We start from the raw sequence: 15,033 nt of genomic DNA on the forward strand, positions 1-15,033 counted from the left end.
CCCAATTTTCTGTTCTTTCTTTTTTTAGAACAAGAAACAGAAACAGTTATCAAATATTTGTGTTTTTTATGTTTAGTGGAGGACAAATATTTGTGTTTGATAACTGTTTCTGTTTCTTGTTTCTTGAAAAAAAGAAAAAAAGAAAAAAAGAAATAGAAATAGAAAATGTGTTTGATAACTGTTTCTTGTTTCCTAATTTTCTTTGAAATTTTTTGTTTTATTTTATTCACATTTAATTAAATTAAACATCAAACAAAAATAGTTTAATTCACGAAAATCCACAACGAAGAGGAGGATCGAAACCTACGGTAAAGAAGAACACAAAAAATCATGGATAAAACACAGATCTGACAAAAACCCACAAATTCGACAAAAACCCACAACGAAAAAATAATTCACGCAAAGAGGAAGAGGAAAACCTAGATCCAGCGAAGAAGAAGACGTCGTGTAGAGGAAGACGATGAGAGGCAAAGAGGAAGACAACGAAGATGATGAGAGGAAGAGGAAGAGGATGGTTATTTGGGAAAGACGATGGAGATAAGAGTAAGAAAAAAGAAACCACGTGGAGACTAGTTATTTGGGGAAGAATATGGAAATAAAAGGAAGGAAAAGGAAATCACAAGAGGAAAATGAAATGGAAAAAGAATTGAAAAGAAGGAAAAGAAAACCAATAAAAAGAATTGAGAAAAAAGTAAAAGAAACCAATTGAAAAAATTGAAAAAAATAAAAAAAGAAACCAATAGAAACAATTGAAAAAATGAAAAAGAAAACCAAGAAAGAATTGAGAAAAATAAATAAGAAACCAATAAAAATAATTGAGAAACAAGAACGAGATAAGTTACTTTTTTTTGTTTCCAATAATTTCTTATAAAATGAAAAACGTTTCTACTTTTTTTTAGAACGAGAAACAGGGAACAATACCGCACACACGTTTCTTAAAAAATGAAAATAGAAACAAGAAACAGGAAATGAGAACATTACCAAACGAACTCTTATTGTTTAGCTTGCTTTTTTTCTCATAACAACTTTTTTTTTTCTGTTAAGTATCTTCATTTTTAATTGATTAATTTTCCTCTCGATTGTTGTTTAAGATTAAACTGATAAATAGTTCTTAAAATGTAATGCTATAATGATTGTTGAACAATTCTACCTAGCAACTGTTTGAAAAATAAATTAACTATATTACATTGGTTTACTATATTAAATTTTAGAAACTTTTAGAGAAAAGAGTTATGAATAAATAAAAAACACAAATTAAGATAACGTGGAAAACCCGAAGTTTTCTTCTTATATAGTTAATGTACATATAGATATTCTTAAATATGTTAATGGATGAAGTAATTCACCTAAAAAAGCATAAAAAACCAAAAAAAAAAAAGAATAGAAAGAAAATAAACAACCCATGATTAGAAACATGCAATTATATGAGATAATATTGCTTATATTTTGAAATGCTATCCAAATTGTGTGCAAACTTGGACGTAGAAAATGAGATTTTTATAGCCATCCATATTTAAGAATTCCTAAAGATTCATTCATTTTATTTTGTGTGAGAATTAATAATTCATTGTATTGTATCATTAATTCTTTCCATTTAGAAGATGAACATTTTGATTTCCTTAGCTATGAAATTGTTCATTAGTTACAATTAGCATAATTAGCTTTAAACAAATTATTAATTATTTTTATTTTAGAAGTTGAGAAGACTTTCGATTTTATTGAACTATTAGAAGTTAAACTTCGGATTTCCTTGTTATTAGAAGTTGAAAAAGCTCTCACTTTTATTAGGTTATTAGTTATTCATAAATTACAATTAGCTTAATTAATTCATAAAATATCTCATTTCTTCTATTAGCATAATTAGAATAGGAAAGAAAAAAGAAATACACTAGCTACTTCCAAAGAAAGGTCAAAAATGAAAAATAAAAAAAATCTTCATGTAAGCTTTCATATATAATATAGATTTTCTAATTCATATATAATATAGATTTTCATATTTATAGGGATTCCTTCTAGATGAGAGAAATATTTAGAGAAATTTTAAAAAATAGAAATCAATATTTAGAAAAATTTTCAAAATAGAAAATATTTATCAAATTTTATCATCACTAGTACGACTATTATAAAAATGATAAAAGACTATCATGTGATAGAATCGAATATTTATTTATTATGGAGAGTGAAAATACATTTAATAAAATATTTTCTTATTTTTCAACTAGAGAGTGAAAACTGGAGGGAGAAACCAAAGCAAATTCGAGCAATACACTCGTAGTGTGGTTGGATTAAGCAAAATCGTAGATGCAGATTCTGGTCAATTTCATCATTGTACTTTTCATTCACAATAACTCAAGATTTAATTCCATTAATATGATAGATATTTCTTTTGTAAATTCAATCCCAAAAGCATTATATGTGCATAGTAGAATTCCATTTAGTTTGCTTTCTATGGCGTACACCTCTGTTTGTTCCATAACTAAGACATTCCAATTTATCATCCCAACACTTCATTAGTTTTCAACAATAGACTAATTTTTCATGATCAATAAACAAATATGATTACTTCAACAAATTAAATTCAAGAACCTACCTTACTTAATCCAAGTCATTCATGTCTGCCAAAACTTCAAAGTGAGAAAAAAGTCTCCCTGTCCGGCAGCCCCTAATCGAGGAGTTCTTGAAGAAAGCACAGCTGATTACACAATCGAACATTTGACTCTTTTCTTTAACTCTACTATCAACCTAGCCATTCTCAAGAAAGATTCCTTGCTCAACATATTGAGGTTTTTTCTCTTTACAAGAAGATTATTCAAGAACTAAAATTAGCTTCAAACTCAAGAACTATCTTATGTCTATAGAGAGAATTAAGTGGGTTTTCCTTCTGAAAACAAAATTTTCCTTGACATAACCAGAATAGGATAGAACAAGACAACAAACATTATTAGCAACCACATCTAATGTCAGCCAGCAAAAAATAAGTACAACTCACGAGTGAGAGAGAGACTGGAAGAGGCTTTCCATTCAGTTGCGCCTAAGTTGCAATGCTCAATTCTTCAGTAGTCAATTCTTCTTCTTCCAGTTCCCGGACTGCTCGTATAAGACCCCTTGTAATACCGTTAAGATGCAAACCATTTTCCTTCATTTCTTCAAACAATCTCTCTGATGTTCTCCAATCAACAGCCTTCAAGCAAAGTGATCGGATCAACTTGTTGTACTCGTCTACATTTGGTTGCACTCCGAAGTTTTTCATCTCACTTAGTAATTTCAAGGCCGAGTCGTACTCTTCAAGTTTGCAGTGATTACGGATGAGGGTGTGGTAGGTTATATGTGATAACTTAGCGTGTTTCTTCTTTGCCTCATCCAAGACTTCGTATGCCTCCTTCATTTGACCGCCTTTTGCATAACCGCTAATAACAGCAGTGTAACTATAAACATCTGGCTTTAACCCTCTGCTCTCCATCAGTTTTATAAGTTCCATTGCCTCCTCTAAATCACCAGCTTTGGAATATCCACAAATGACAGCATTGAAAGCTGCATTTCCTGGAGGTGGTCCTTCAGCAATCATCTTTTGAAGTAAAGTTTTAGCTTTGCTGGTATCTTTGATCCTGCACAAACTACGGATGACCTCCATGTATGGCTTAATGGCACGCCTCCGTTCCCCTGTTGAGAAATCGTTCAACATTTCCAGAGCCAATTTGACAGTTTCATCATCCCGACAGAGAGAATGAATCAAGATATTCATATAACACTGAGGTAGGTTCACATGCTTTTCCTTTGCCAGTAAGTAAACTGAATGGGCGTTTTTTGCCTTGTTTCCTTTGCAAAACAATGATATAATCTTACCAACTCTATTACTTTCAGGCATGCTTCCAGAATCAAGCATTTTCTCGCAAACTGGCCAAGCCAAATCGTAAGAAGAGCGCCTGCAAAGCGCTTCTACTGTAAAATAGTAAGATTCAGCATTAGGAACACAGCCCAAAACTTCGTAACTATTGAGCACTTCTAAAGCAGCTTTTCCTTTTCCCAACTTTGAAAAAAATGCTATCAACTGATTAAGAATCTCGGCATTCAACAAACTAGTCTGCTTTCCACCAATTTCTTTAATTAATTCCCACAAAGAATAAGCGACTCTTTGCCGTAGATTCGCACAAACTACACGAACAAGAACATCAACAACAGGAGTAGATACTTCAAACTCGGGATGACTATTCACAGCCCAGCGGAAAAACCGAATCAAATTCTCACCCAGAATATGAGGGGTTTCAATCACTTTCAGAACAAAATCCTCATTAAGAGTCAATCTCATTTCATCAAGACTTGATTCAAAGGACCCATCAACAGTACTCTGAATTAGAGATAACACACTTTCTAACTGCTCTACATTGACCCCATAACTCTCCACTTCCTCCCCAATCCCATCAGAAACTACAACATTTTCCCCCAAGAGATCACTATTTCCACCATCAGCACCCACAGACTCCCCATCAAACTCATGAACTTCCTCATTACCTACACAGCTTTCAAGCTGCGCATCACCACCTTCACCAAAATTCACCGAATCAACTGAAATCGAATTAAGATCCTCTATGGACGGCTCAGAATCAGAAGAACTTGAATAAGGTTGAGAAAAATACCTAGGGGTTCTGAAGAAATAGGATCCAGGAACCACAACCGACGGTTGCAACTGAGGTAGAGAGTCGGATAAGTGCACGTCTGAGCATCGGATTACGCTACGAGAAGCTCTGAATAGAGGAGCTCTCACCGCCACAAGGGACCTCCACATTCTGTAATGGCGGTCTCGATTATCGCAAACGTGAGTCAGTTATCTAGATGGAAATGGCGAAGGTCTCAAAAATGGAGTTCAGCACTATTATGAACAGCAGGCAGGAAGTTCAGTGTGGATCAAAGCAAGGAATACAAAAACAAACAAACTGGAAAGATAAAATTCGATTAAATAGCAAGAAAGAAACGAAAGAAGAAGAAACAAAAAATGAAAAATGGTAATGTGGAGACAGAGGGATTCGGAGTTTACGGTGAGGCGGCTCCAAAAATAGGATCTCTTTTGTTAGGAAAGAAAAAATGGATAGTTGGGAGAGAAGGGGGAGGCAAAATGTCCAGATTGCCCTTTAATTAAATAAAACCCTAATGAAATTGAAGAAGGAAAAGAATAGAAACAGCCCTCTCCCTCTCCCTATCTCATACGGAGATTCTTCTTCCACACCAACCTCCACGCGGCGGCGACACCTTCGACTGCACTAACTTCACACCGATGGCGGAAACTATTGAAGTTCTGAGATTATGAGATAAGACTTGGTTGTGGATGCCGTTGGAAACTCATCAAATAATAGAAAACAAATAAAAGAAAATTACAAAAAAAAAAAAAACAACTGCCAACCTCTCTGACCTCACTCTCTTTCTCTCAATCTCTCTTGCAATTTCATATAATATTTACCTATTTTTGATAAACATGCCAAGATTTACTAGCTGAATTATATAACTCTGTGTAAAGATAAGATGCATATATGAGATAAAAGTAGAAAATGAAGCTCTTCCATTTGAATTAAACAATGACAGTGATTTGAAGTTTTATACCCTTAGTAAAATTTCCCTGAAGGTCCCTCTATACGTCTAATTTGAGCTTGAAACAATCAATGCAAGAAAGTGTTAAACATGTGTTACAATTAAGTATCTAGGAGCAACAAAGTTCATAACTTAAAACTTCCATCATTCAATTGCAATGGATACATTAGATGAGCATAAAGTTCATATTGGTGAAGTTTGGGTTACTTGTGTGCTAACATGGTAGGGACCAGTTCGGTTACAAATCATATGAGTCATGATTCAAAAGATGATACTTTTATATGGGAGGCAATTGAGATGAACAATAAATCATTTGACGTCTCACAACAAAGAGATGCTCCTACAAAAGATTGCAAAGGAAATCTAAAGTTCACTACCGCTTCTCTTGCCGAAAGTTGAAGGCAAAAGAAGTGATGGGTTCGAAGAAAACTCTACAAGTGAAGAGGTAGATGTGAAACAAATATTTTTTTGCAAGAGATATTTGTCGATGAGATTAAGTGTCTTGGCAATAGAAAAAAATTAGTTTGTAGTAAAAAAATTTACAAAAGAGGTTCTTTTTATTAGATGCATTGACCACAAGTGTGGTTGGAGATTGCGAGCAGTGAGATTGAAGGATTCAAATATATTCAAGATTAAAAAGTATGTCAAAGTTTATTCGTATTCTCTTGAGTTTTTGAATCGTGACCATAGACAAGAAAAAATTGGGTTGTTGGAGAGAATTAATAAAGTTCAAATTCAAATGGGTCAGTCGCCTATACAAACCACGTGATATCATAAAAGGCATAAGGCAAGACTGTGACATAAATATGAGTTATGAAAAAACATGACGTGCCATAGAAAATACATATATGAACAAATGTGAGGGTCTCCTGAAGAGTCATATAACTTATTGCTTAGATATGGTGAATCACTCAAACTTACAAATCCATATACAATATTTCACGTGGAACTTGAAGATGTTCGTTTCTTCAAATATCTTTTTATGACTATTGGTTCATGTGTTTGAGCATTCTTAAATTGCATTAGATCAGTCATAGTCATGAATGAAACATTTCTTAAGAACAAATATTGGGGTCAGTTGATAGTTGTTGTTTGCTTAGATGGTAACAATCAAATTTATCCTCTTGTCCTTGAAGTAGTTGATCGAGAAACAAATGCCTCAATATAGTGGTTCTTAAAAAAATTGAAAGGTACAATAGGGGAGGTGTCTAATCTAAGCTTCGTGGCAGATCAGAAAACATGTTTTTCCAAAGGTATTTCATCAGCTTTCTCCTCCGCTTTCCACTGCCTTTGTGTCCAACGTTTGACTCAAAATTTGAATGATAAATATAAGAATGACATGGTAGCTACTTTGTTTTCCAATGCATCGAGAACATATTGTGAATTCACATTCCTAGAAATGTGGCAAAGTATTATTGCATTTCCTAATGGTTCAGGAAAATATTTAAATGACTTTGGAATAGCACGGTGGTCTCATGTTCATTGCCCAGAAAAACGATATAATATGATGACAATAAATATGACAGAGTCCATGAATTCTATATTAAAAGAACCTATAGATTTTTCTATTGCTTCATTTCTTAAACATGTGAAAGCTTTGCTACAACGTTGGTTTTGGGAGCGTCGTGAAGAATGCATCAAAGTGACGTTTACATTGACTAAATTGGTAGAGTTAGTTCTAAGCAAAAGAAACAAGGACAAACTTTGACAATGAAGGTAATCCAATTGATTGTTATCAGTTCCATGTCAAATAATTAGATAAGAAGGAGGTCATAAATCTTCATACTCAAGGGTGCACTTGCAAGGAATTTCAAGTTGAGCAACTACCATGCTCACATGTCATTGTTGCAACACAGGATCGTAATATAAATGTTTGTAGTTTATGTGCTAATTATTATACTAATGAATGTTTGTTGGCAGCATATCTGGAGGCCGTCTACCCAATTCGAAATCAGTCAGATTGGAAGACAAGTGAAGACTATGTGGATATGACTGTATTACCTCAGGAAGTAGTTAAAAGAATTGGTCGACCAAAAAAAAAGATGATTCTAAGTATTAGTGAAGCTCCCAAATTGCATAAATGTGGTCGTTGTAAAAAAAAACCACAACAGATTAACGTGTACCAATCCAATTTCATATACCGAGAAGTTGAGCATACAAGATTAGTCATTAAATCAGATCCTACAACTAGAGGAGAGTTTTTTTTGTAGTTAGATTTATGGGTCCATATGACCCTATAATTTGTTTTTTCGGTTTTGCTTTCCTAGTTTGTAGTCACCAAATACAAGTGTGATAAGACACAGTTTTTAGATAGAAATGGTTTGATTCAAAAGAACACATAGTCTCTCGCATTCAATTGGTGTTTTGAACTAGTATTTGTGTAATGAAGTTCCCTTCTCTTCTACATTTTGATGAGTTTGATCCGGGTATGAATCCTTATTTGAGATTTTGAAAGATCAATTAAGTTTTTGCTGATGAATATTTGCATATAGGGAGTTTTAGTTTCTTTGGTAAAAAAAATGTAGGATATAGATAGGTACGCCACTTCAATACATGACATTATTTTTTGTGTCATAGCTAGGATAAAGTTAGTCAAAGCCATCGTAATCAGGTGATAATATGTCTCATTTTTCAATATGATATTTCAAGCGTTTGCTTCATGTTATGTAGGTTTATTAGTGTGCTTTGATTGTTTTACTTTGCTAGATTATTTTTTTTCAAGTTATATGTTTCAGATCTACATATTTCATTTATACAAATTTTGTATCATTCTTAGAAAGTATAACTTACGATTATCACGTCTTTCCTCAGATTTCTTGGTTATGAAAGGGTAGAAGTTATAAATCCTGACAGAGGCAAATAAGATGCAGAAGAGGAAGCTAAAAAAAGAAAGATGGAGACAAAGTTGTTTTTATCATTTATGCTCTTACATTTTATCTTTACATATTATCATTTATGCTCTTATCATTTAGAAGTTATAAACCCAGCAACAAGTAATTTTTATTGTATTCGAGGAATTTTGCTTTCCTTTTTATGGTACAAACCAAATTGGTTATGTAATTTTTCCAATAATTGCAAGGGTGGTCGCTAGGCTCTGATCAACCAGTAATTCTGCACATGCTTGATATCGACTCTGCAACTGAGGCTTTGAATGGTGTAAAGATGGAATTAATAGATGCTGCCTTTCCTCTGCTAGAGGGTATGCTTTTAGTAATACATTCTCTTTCTTTGGTTAGTAATCTTCCGTGGGTTTTGAACTTCGTGTATTATGCCCAAACAGGTCTTGTTGCAACAATTGATGTCTCCATTTACAAAAGAATAGGCTTCAGCCTTGGAACAACATGCTGCTTCAGATTTCCAGTTTTCTAGAACATGTGGTAGTTATGTGGTGGCTGCTTTTATTTATTTTGTTAAACTTGATTGATACAAATTTTCAACATCATTTACAATATGAAAAAAGCCATTAATAAATATTTTCCGAAAAATATACAAATCCCCCATTTTCCATCCCCTCCCCGCAAAAAAAGAGCTTGTAACAAAGTTTTTCTACTAACAGGTCTGTCCAACATCCCCTTGAAAAGCTCTAAAATGATGCAGAAATTTCTAAATAGAAAACTACGGACACATGAGTTAGGCAAGCAACTGTTGAATCACATACAGTCCAAACTACAATTTCACATCTTTTACCTTTACTAAAGAAATTGATCCTACTCAATGTTGCCTAGTTTCAATCTACAAAAGCTCACTCTAACCCAACGATAGAGAGTTTTCAAATAGGCTAAGAAACACCCAATAACTATCACAAATTTATATGAGAGGAAAAAGAGAGTGAACACCTATCGAGATTTGGCAAAGAAACTGAACTATGACAGCTGAGTCACGAAGAAAGGCAATAGAAATGCGTGCTTCCACGTCCACCATTGTGTCACCTACATTCATTCGAAGAGAGATTTACAATGAATTACGAAGAAAAAGGCGCAAGGAGAGGTTTACACTGTTCGACTGCCACAAGAATGCATGCTCCGACGTCCAAACGAAAATTGAAGAAGGGCAATGCAAAGGCAACGTTCACTGTAGCCCCACCAAAGTAGAGGAGAATATGGCAAGAAATGAAGCGGAAAAGTTCTATTTTTTTTACTGCACGAGGAGAACGAACAAAAATGGGTTTTTCTTTTTTTATTTTTATTTTAATGTTTTGTTTTATTTTAGGTTAAAGGGAAGGGAAAATTAATTAAGATAAAATTAACATTTTACTTTCACATTATTTTCAGATTCAATCGTAAAAATCATTTATTTCTCTAAAATTGACCAATATTTGACGTTTTTTTAGCTTTATAAGCTCCTAACTTTGTACCTTTCTTTATTTAATCCCTAAACTTTTAAAGCATCGATCTAGTTTCAAACTTATTAAGAAAACTTACTTATCTTACCATTAGCTCTTAAAAGAAAGGATAACATGACTTTTATAGGTGGATGATTAAATTTTCTAAAAACCAATTTTGTTTTTTCTTTCCTTTAAACTCAAATCTTTTCCATCTAGTCCCAACTCTCCTGCTATTTGCTTTTTTTTTCAAATTGAAAACTTTAACTAAAAGAACCTGGAGTAGAATAAATAAAATAAAATAAAGTACGTATAAAATAATCTCCATAAAATACGTTTAAATTCACATTGGAAAAGAAAAAAAAATACTTCAATAAATTATATAATATCACAAACTTCAGGCACTAAATGTTTTTTTTGTGGATGAAATTGCAGAAGTAAAATCTCAATGCACCAAAACGGTAATGATTAGAATATTAAAAGCAAAGCGGTTTTTTGAGTTCTAACATCAATTTCTCATATGACCTCTTAACTATCTTATTTGATAGCCAAGTCATCCACATATAGAATCAGATCATCATCCCTAACAGAAACCTAGACAAGAATCAAAATAAAATTTAAACATTTTTTTATATATATGAAAAAAAATGGCACCACCATTTTGAAATAACCTTAAGAGTGAAAAAACATTTTTTTTCTCCTTTTTGTTGACGTTTTATTCTTTCTAGATCCCATTTAATTTGGTTAAATTCTAAACAAAAATTTAAAATTTCAATCCATTCCCAATCTTTTTAATCTAAAATTAGATTTTTTTTTTCTAAAAAAGTAGTACAACAAATTTTTGTAAATAAAAAACATAGATTTCTCATCTTCCAAAATTATACGAACAAAATAGCAAAAGATATACATTTTTTTTCCTTTTTCATGGGTATCTAAATGATAAATTATTTGAAATCAATTTGAACAAAAATGGACATAAAAATCTAAAAGCACTTGCACTCCCTTCTTTTTGTTGTAAATACCAGACCCAACTAAACACAAACACAAATTATATGTACTTGCATGAATAGTCGATAATAGTATGTAATAGTCTAGGTATTATAATAGTTTAGGGATTATAATAGTATGTAATCGCATGAATGCCCTATTATAGTATGTTTTATTATAAATTGTGTTTGAGTTGGAGACTATTATAACCTTGGCTTTTCATTACTTTTTTTCTTCTTCTACATATATACTGTATATGAAATACACGATTTTTTTAATTTAATTTTATTATCTTTGTAATTATGATATTTATTTAATAAATTTAGCCTCAATCTCAATTTTTCACTACTTTTTTTCATGCATATATATGATACATCAAATAAAAATTTTGTTTGAAATGATTTTATTAAAGCTTGTTAATAACAATGTTCATTTCATAAATTTAACTTCAATCTTGTTTTTTTGTGAGGTCCCAATCTGCAAGAAGAAATGCAAAAGAAAAACGTAAGTCCAAGGTTCTATCACATGAAAGGTAAGTGACGTGATAAGAATAGTTGGCGAGAGGGAAGCATGTGTTGGGCGTCAAGAGCAAGGCGTTTAGTAGGATACTGCGAGAAGAAGTATCTGCGCCCAAGAGAATGAGGCAAGAAAGTAAATGTCTTGTCAAGGTGACTTGACAAGTCACTGCAAGAATGAAAACGATATTGACTTTTTTGGAAGAGAAAAGGGCATTCATGCGATTAGTTTGACTTTCTGAGAAGATAAAGTACGCATCTCAAGAAAAAGTCAAATCGTAGTTGACGATTAAACTACGTGTTGAGTTTGGGTTGACAACCTAGAGCGGCGTTTTAGTAAGGTGACACGTGTAAAGCGTAAAAGTGACCATTGGATGTGAAAGACCACTATAAATAGAGTCGAAAGCCAAAGAAAAAGGGAAGTTTTGTCCAAAGGCGCTAGATTTTCTTATCGCATGTACATTCCTGTCTTCTTTTCCCTAATACAAGTTAGAAACGTTGTACTATCTTTCTCTTCACGTCGCATTACCGACTTTCGCTGTGTAATTAGCTAATGCGTACATTTGTTATTCTTTAATTCTTTCAACTTGTCTAAATGAAAAGTAGAACCTAGAACCAATATCTAAAACAATTCTCTGTGTTCGACCTTGGATCACCTAAATAAACCTACTGTTTCGCTTGCATTTAGGCAAGCAGTAGGAAAAACTTGTACTCAACGAGGACTTTAGAATCACGCGATGAAGAGGTATATTGTGAGATCTTCATATGCTATGATCATATTCTATAACTCATCGCCTATAATGGAAGCATACGATACAGAGAGTTAAGATAAGCGCATTACGTGCAATGACCTGACTCGATGATGTATTGCACTTGCATTAATTACAATTGAAATTCTCAAGTTCCAGCACTGAATTGAGCACAACCAGGAAGGCAAAGTTACTTTGTAGTCTTACATGGGCGTGCTAGCCATGACTTCTCATCATATGCCTAAGAAGCTGGTTGGTAAGCGAATTGCTCTTTAGTGCGAATGACACAGCTCGGAAGGAAGGCGAGAGCAATACCCAGGTTGGTTGAGGTCAAACCAGTTGAGCTAGAGAGCCAAAGAGCTGAGTCAGGGAGAGGATAGATCTAGATGCGATCCTCTAAGAAAGACGGTTGGGCGACCGAGGCGAAGGACGAAGTTGCACCTTTACACCTTTAAGTCTCTGCCACAAGGAGCATCATTAATAGTGAAGAAAGAAAAGGAAGATACCGTAGGATGTTCTTGAGTTGGATTGAAAAATATGACAGAAAGGAAAAAGGATGGGGATCAAAGTCTAATACTCCTAAACACCTTGACGTGAAGAACAACACCCTAGTGGGAAGAAGAAGGATGTGAGAAGATCAAACTTAGTTTTACTTTATGCAAAGTGAAGCTTAAGAGTTGTAATCTATATCTTGTATGAATTAAGTAAGTGTTAAGTTAATAAAGAGAAGAAGTTAAGTTATATTCCGTTGTTTTATTATATTTTTCTTGAATTGTTTTCTGTTGCAAAAGTTGCGAAGGTCTTTAAGGCTTAATAGAAGAGTTTTGCAAAAGGACAAGAAGAAAAGTTGTTCTGCTTACTAGGCGTTCAGCGTGTCATCTCGCGAAGAGATATGCAATTGATGTCTAGGCGGCATGCCTTCCACTTAGTCGCGTGGTGTGACATTTGGGGTGGGCGTGACATTTTTCACTACTCTTTTTTTGCATGCATATATGTGGTACATCAAATAAATAAAAAATCAAATGATTTTATTTATTTTTCTTAATTACGACATTCATTTCATAAATTTAGCTTCAATTTTTCTTTTTTACTACTCTTTTTTGCCCTACACATATAATGAAAAACACATAATTCCAATTTTATATTATTAATTCTTCTTAATTAGGATTCTCATTCGATTAATTTTGGGTTAATCTCCACAAAGTCATTTTCTTATTGCTTTAGGTTATTGTGTTCGATATTAGTTTAAGCATGCATTGTTATGATTTGCCTACGTAATTAATTAGGTAAGAAACCAAGACAAAAGAAATTTACAATATGTATTTACCCAAACATGAATTCATTAACATAGATAAGCTTTGTAGCAAAAGAGTTTACAATAGATTTATAAATAAAGATGAACACATAAAACACAAGAACTAGTTGACAGAAGGAAGAAACAAAAAAACATATTTGAATCTCGGTCGGGATTTTTTTTTCTCAAGGTCAATCTCAAATGGGATCAACCCCAAGATCCTTCCTAAGTTTTAAAAAACTATTTGAAGAAAATCTCTTAGTCTCTCTCAGTCGAGTGCGTCACCGAGATAGTGCATTTTTTTAATTTTAAAATAAGGTCAAAGAAGCCAAACAACATTGCTCGAGAAAAATAGATTAAGAAAAACTCAAAGGCATCTCGGGGCAACCTTACCCCAAGATCTATTACATGATACTTATGTTCTTTAGCTCGAGGTCATCTCGGGATAACTTTGACTTAGGATCATTGACATAATTGCTTATATTCTTTAGCTCGGGGTCATCTCAAGGCAACTTTGGTCTGGGATCATTGATATAATTGTTTATGTTATTTAGCTCGGGGTCATCTTGGGGCAACTTTGGCCCAAGATCATTGACATAATTGATTATGCTCTTTAGCTTGGAGCCATAGGGCCATCTCAGGGTAACTTTTCCCCATAATCATTAACATAATTTCTTCCATTTTTCAGTTCGGTGCATCTCAATGCCATGATGGAATAGTTAACCTAAATGCTTATGGTTTCAACTCGTGGACTTTCGTGGCAAATTTGGTCCGAGAAGTGTTTAATAAGCTTCAAATTCGAAATTCAGTTCCATAAATATCACATGAAAATTATATTTCTTTATCTTACTATTAGTTATGACGTTGCTTTTGGTCAAAAGTCTAATTTACTAGCAATTATCCATTCATTGAATCTTCCAAACAATCCTTTGGATGATATTATTGATCAGGTTAGTGTTATTTTCTAATTTCTCCTTTGATAGTATGCAAGAGTGTCTTAGGCTAGTTAGAGAAGTTTATTAGACCTTCCCATTTGAAGTGTGTATTATAGGTTTTCATAATTTTGTCCACTGTTTATTGCTCTAATTGCATAATTAATTCAGTTATAAGTTACTTTTTGTTACCTTTAGTTAGCCTGGTTTGTCAATCCTTTGCATTGAACTTCTCAGACCTCTTGCCAAACTTAGTTAATCATAATTTTGACATTTAAATGTTTGCTACAGGCCTTTGTTGTTGTTTCTGTGTATTTTTTTTTGCATATTTGTATTATGCATTATTTAACTATATGTTGGTTGTTCATATATGGGTCATTAGGCATTGCTTGTCATTAATGGGTTTGTTTTGATTGTGTGTTAATTCATTTATTTTACATGTTTATAGATTGATACACGAAGATCATACTTACAGACCGAGTTAGACAAGGTACAAGTTACAAGTTAGTTAGCATACTTTTTGAGTTCGTACATGTGATTGTGACATTTTTTGTGAGGCTGAAGTAGGAAATTTTTTGTTGTGGCTACCATTTTGAAACTTCCTGTATAGATAAGATAGCTTAATTTTTGGAATTGTTCATATGGGGTGGGGGTG

At 33.2% G+C, this 15,033-nt stretch overlaps 1 protein-coding gene and 1 long non-coding RNA gene across 2 annotated transcripts; both read right to left on the minus strand.

The window, feature by feature from the left end:
• Positions 1–2,532: 2,532 nt before the first annotated feature.
• Positions 2,533–5,355, minus strand: LOC101220428 (pentatricopeptide repeat-containing protein At3g02650, mitochondrial). Its single transcript, XM_031881160.1, has one exon. It carries the CDS (start codon positions 4,781–4,783, stop codon positions 3,032–3,034), a length of 1,752 nt encoding a protein of 583 aa, XP_031737020.1. The 5' UTR covers positions 4,784–5,355; the 3' UTR covers positions 2,533–3,031.
• A 3,119-nt stretch (positions 5,356–8,474) lies between these two features.
• LOC116402048 lies at positions 8,475–9,712 on the minus strand. Its single transcript, XR_004214399.1, has 2 exons — positions 9,417–9,712; positions 8,475–8,972 (listed from the first exon to the last, which is right to left on the minus strand). It is a non-coding gene; the product is annotated as an uncharacterized LOC116402048 (long non-coding RNA).
• Between the last annotated feature and the right edge of the window lie 5,321 nt (positions 9,713–15,033).

The sequence above is a fragment of the Cucumis sativus genome, chromosome 2, assembly GCF_000004075.3.
Source record: "Cucumis sativus cultivar 9930 chromosome 2, Cucumber_9930_V3, whole genome shotgun sequence".
Lineage (NCBI taxonomy): Eukaryota > Viridiplantae > Streptophyta > Magnoliopsida > Cucurbitales > Cucurbitaceae > Cucumis > Cucumis sativus.

Excerpts from the sequence above, each read along its gene's own strand:
- LOC101220428 (XM_031881160.1), bottom strand. The coding sequence starts at position 4,783 with ATGTGGAGGTCCCTTGTGGCGGTGAGAGCTCCTCTATTCAGAGCTTCT.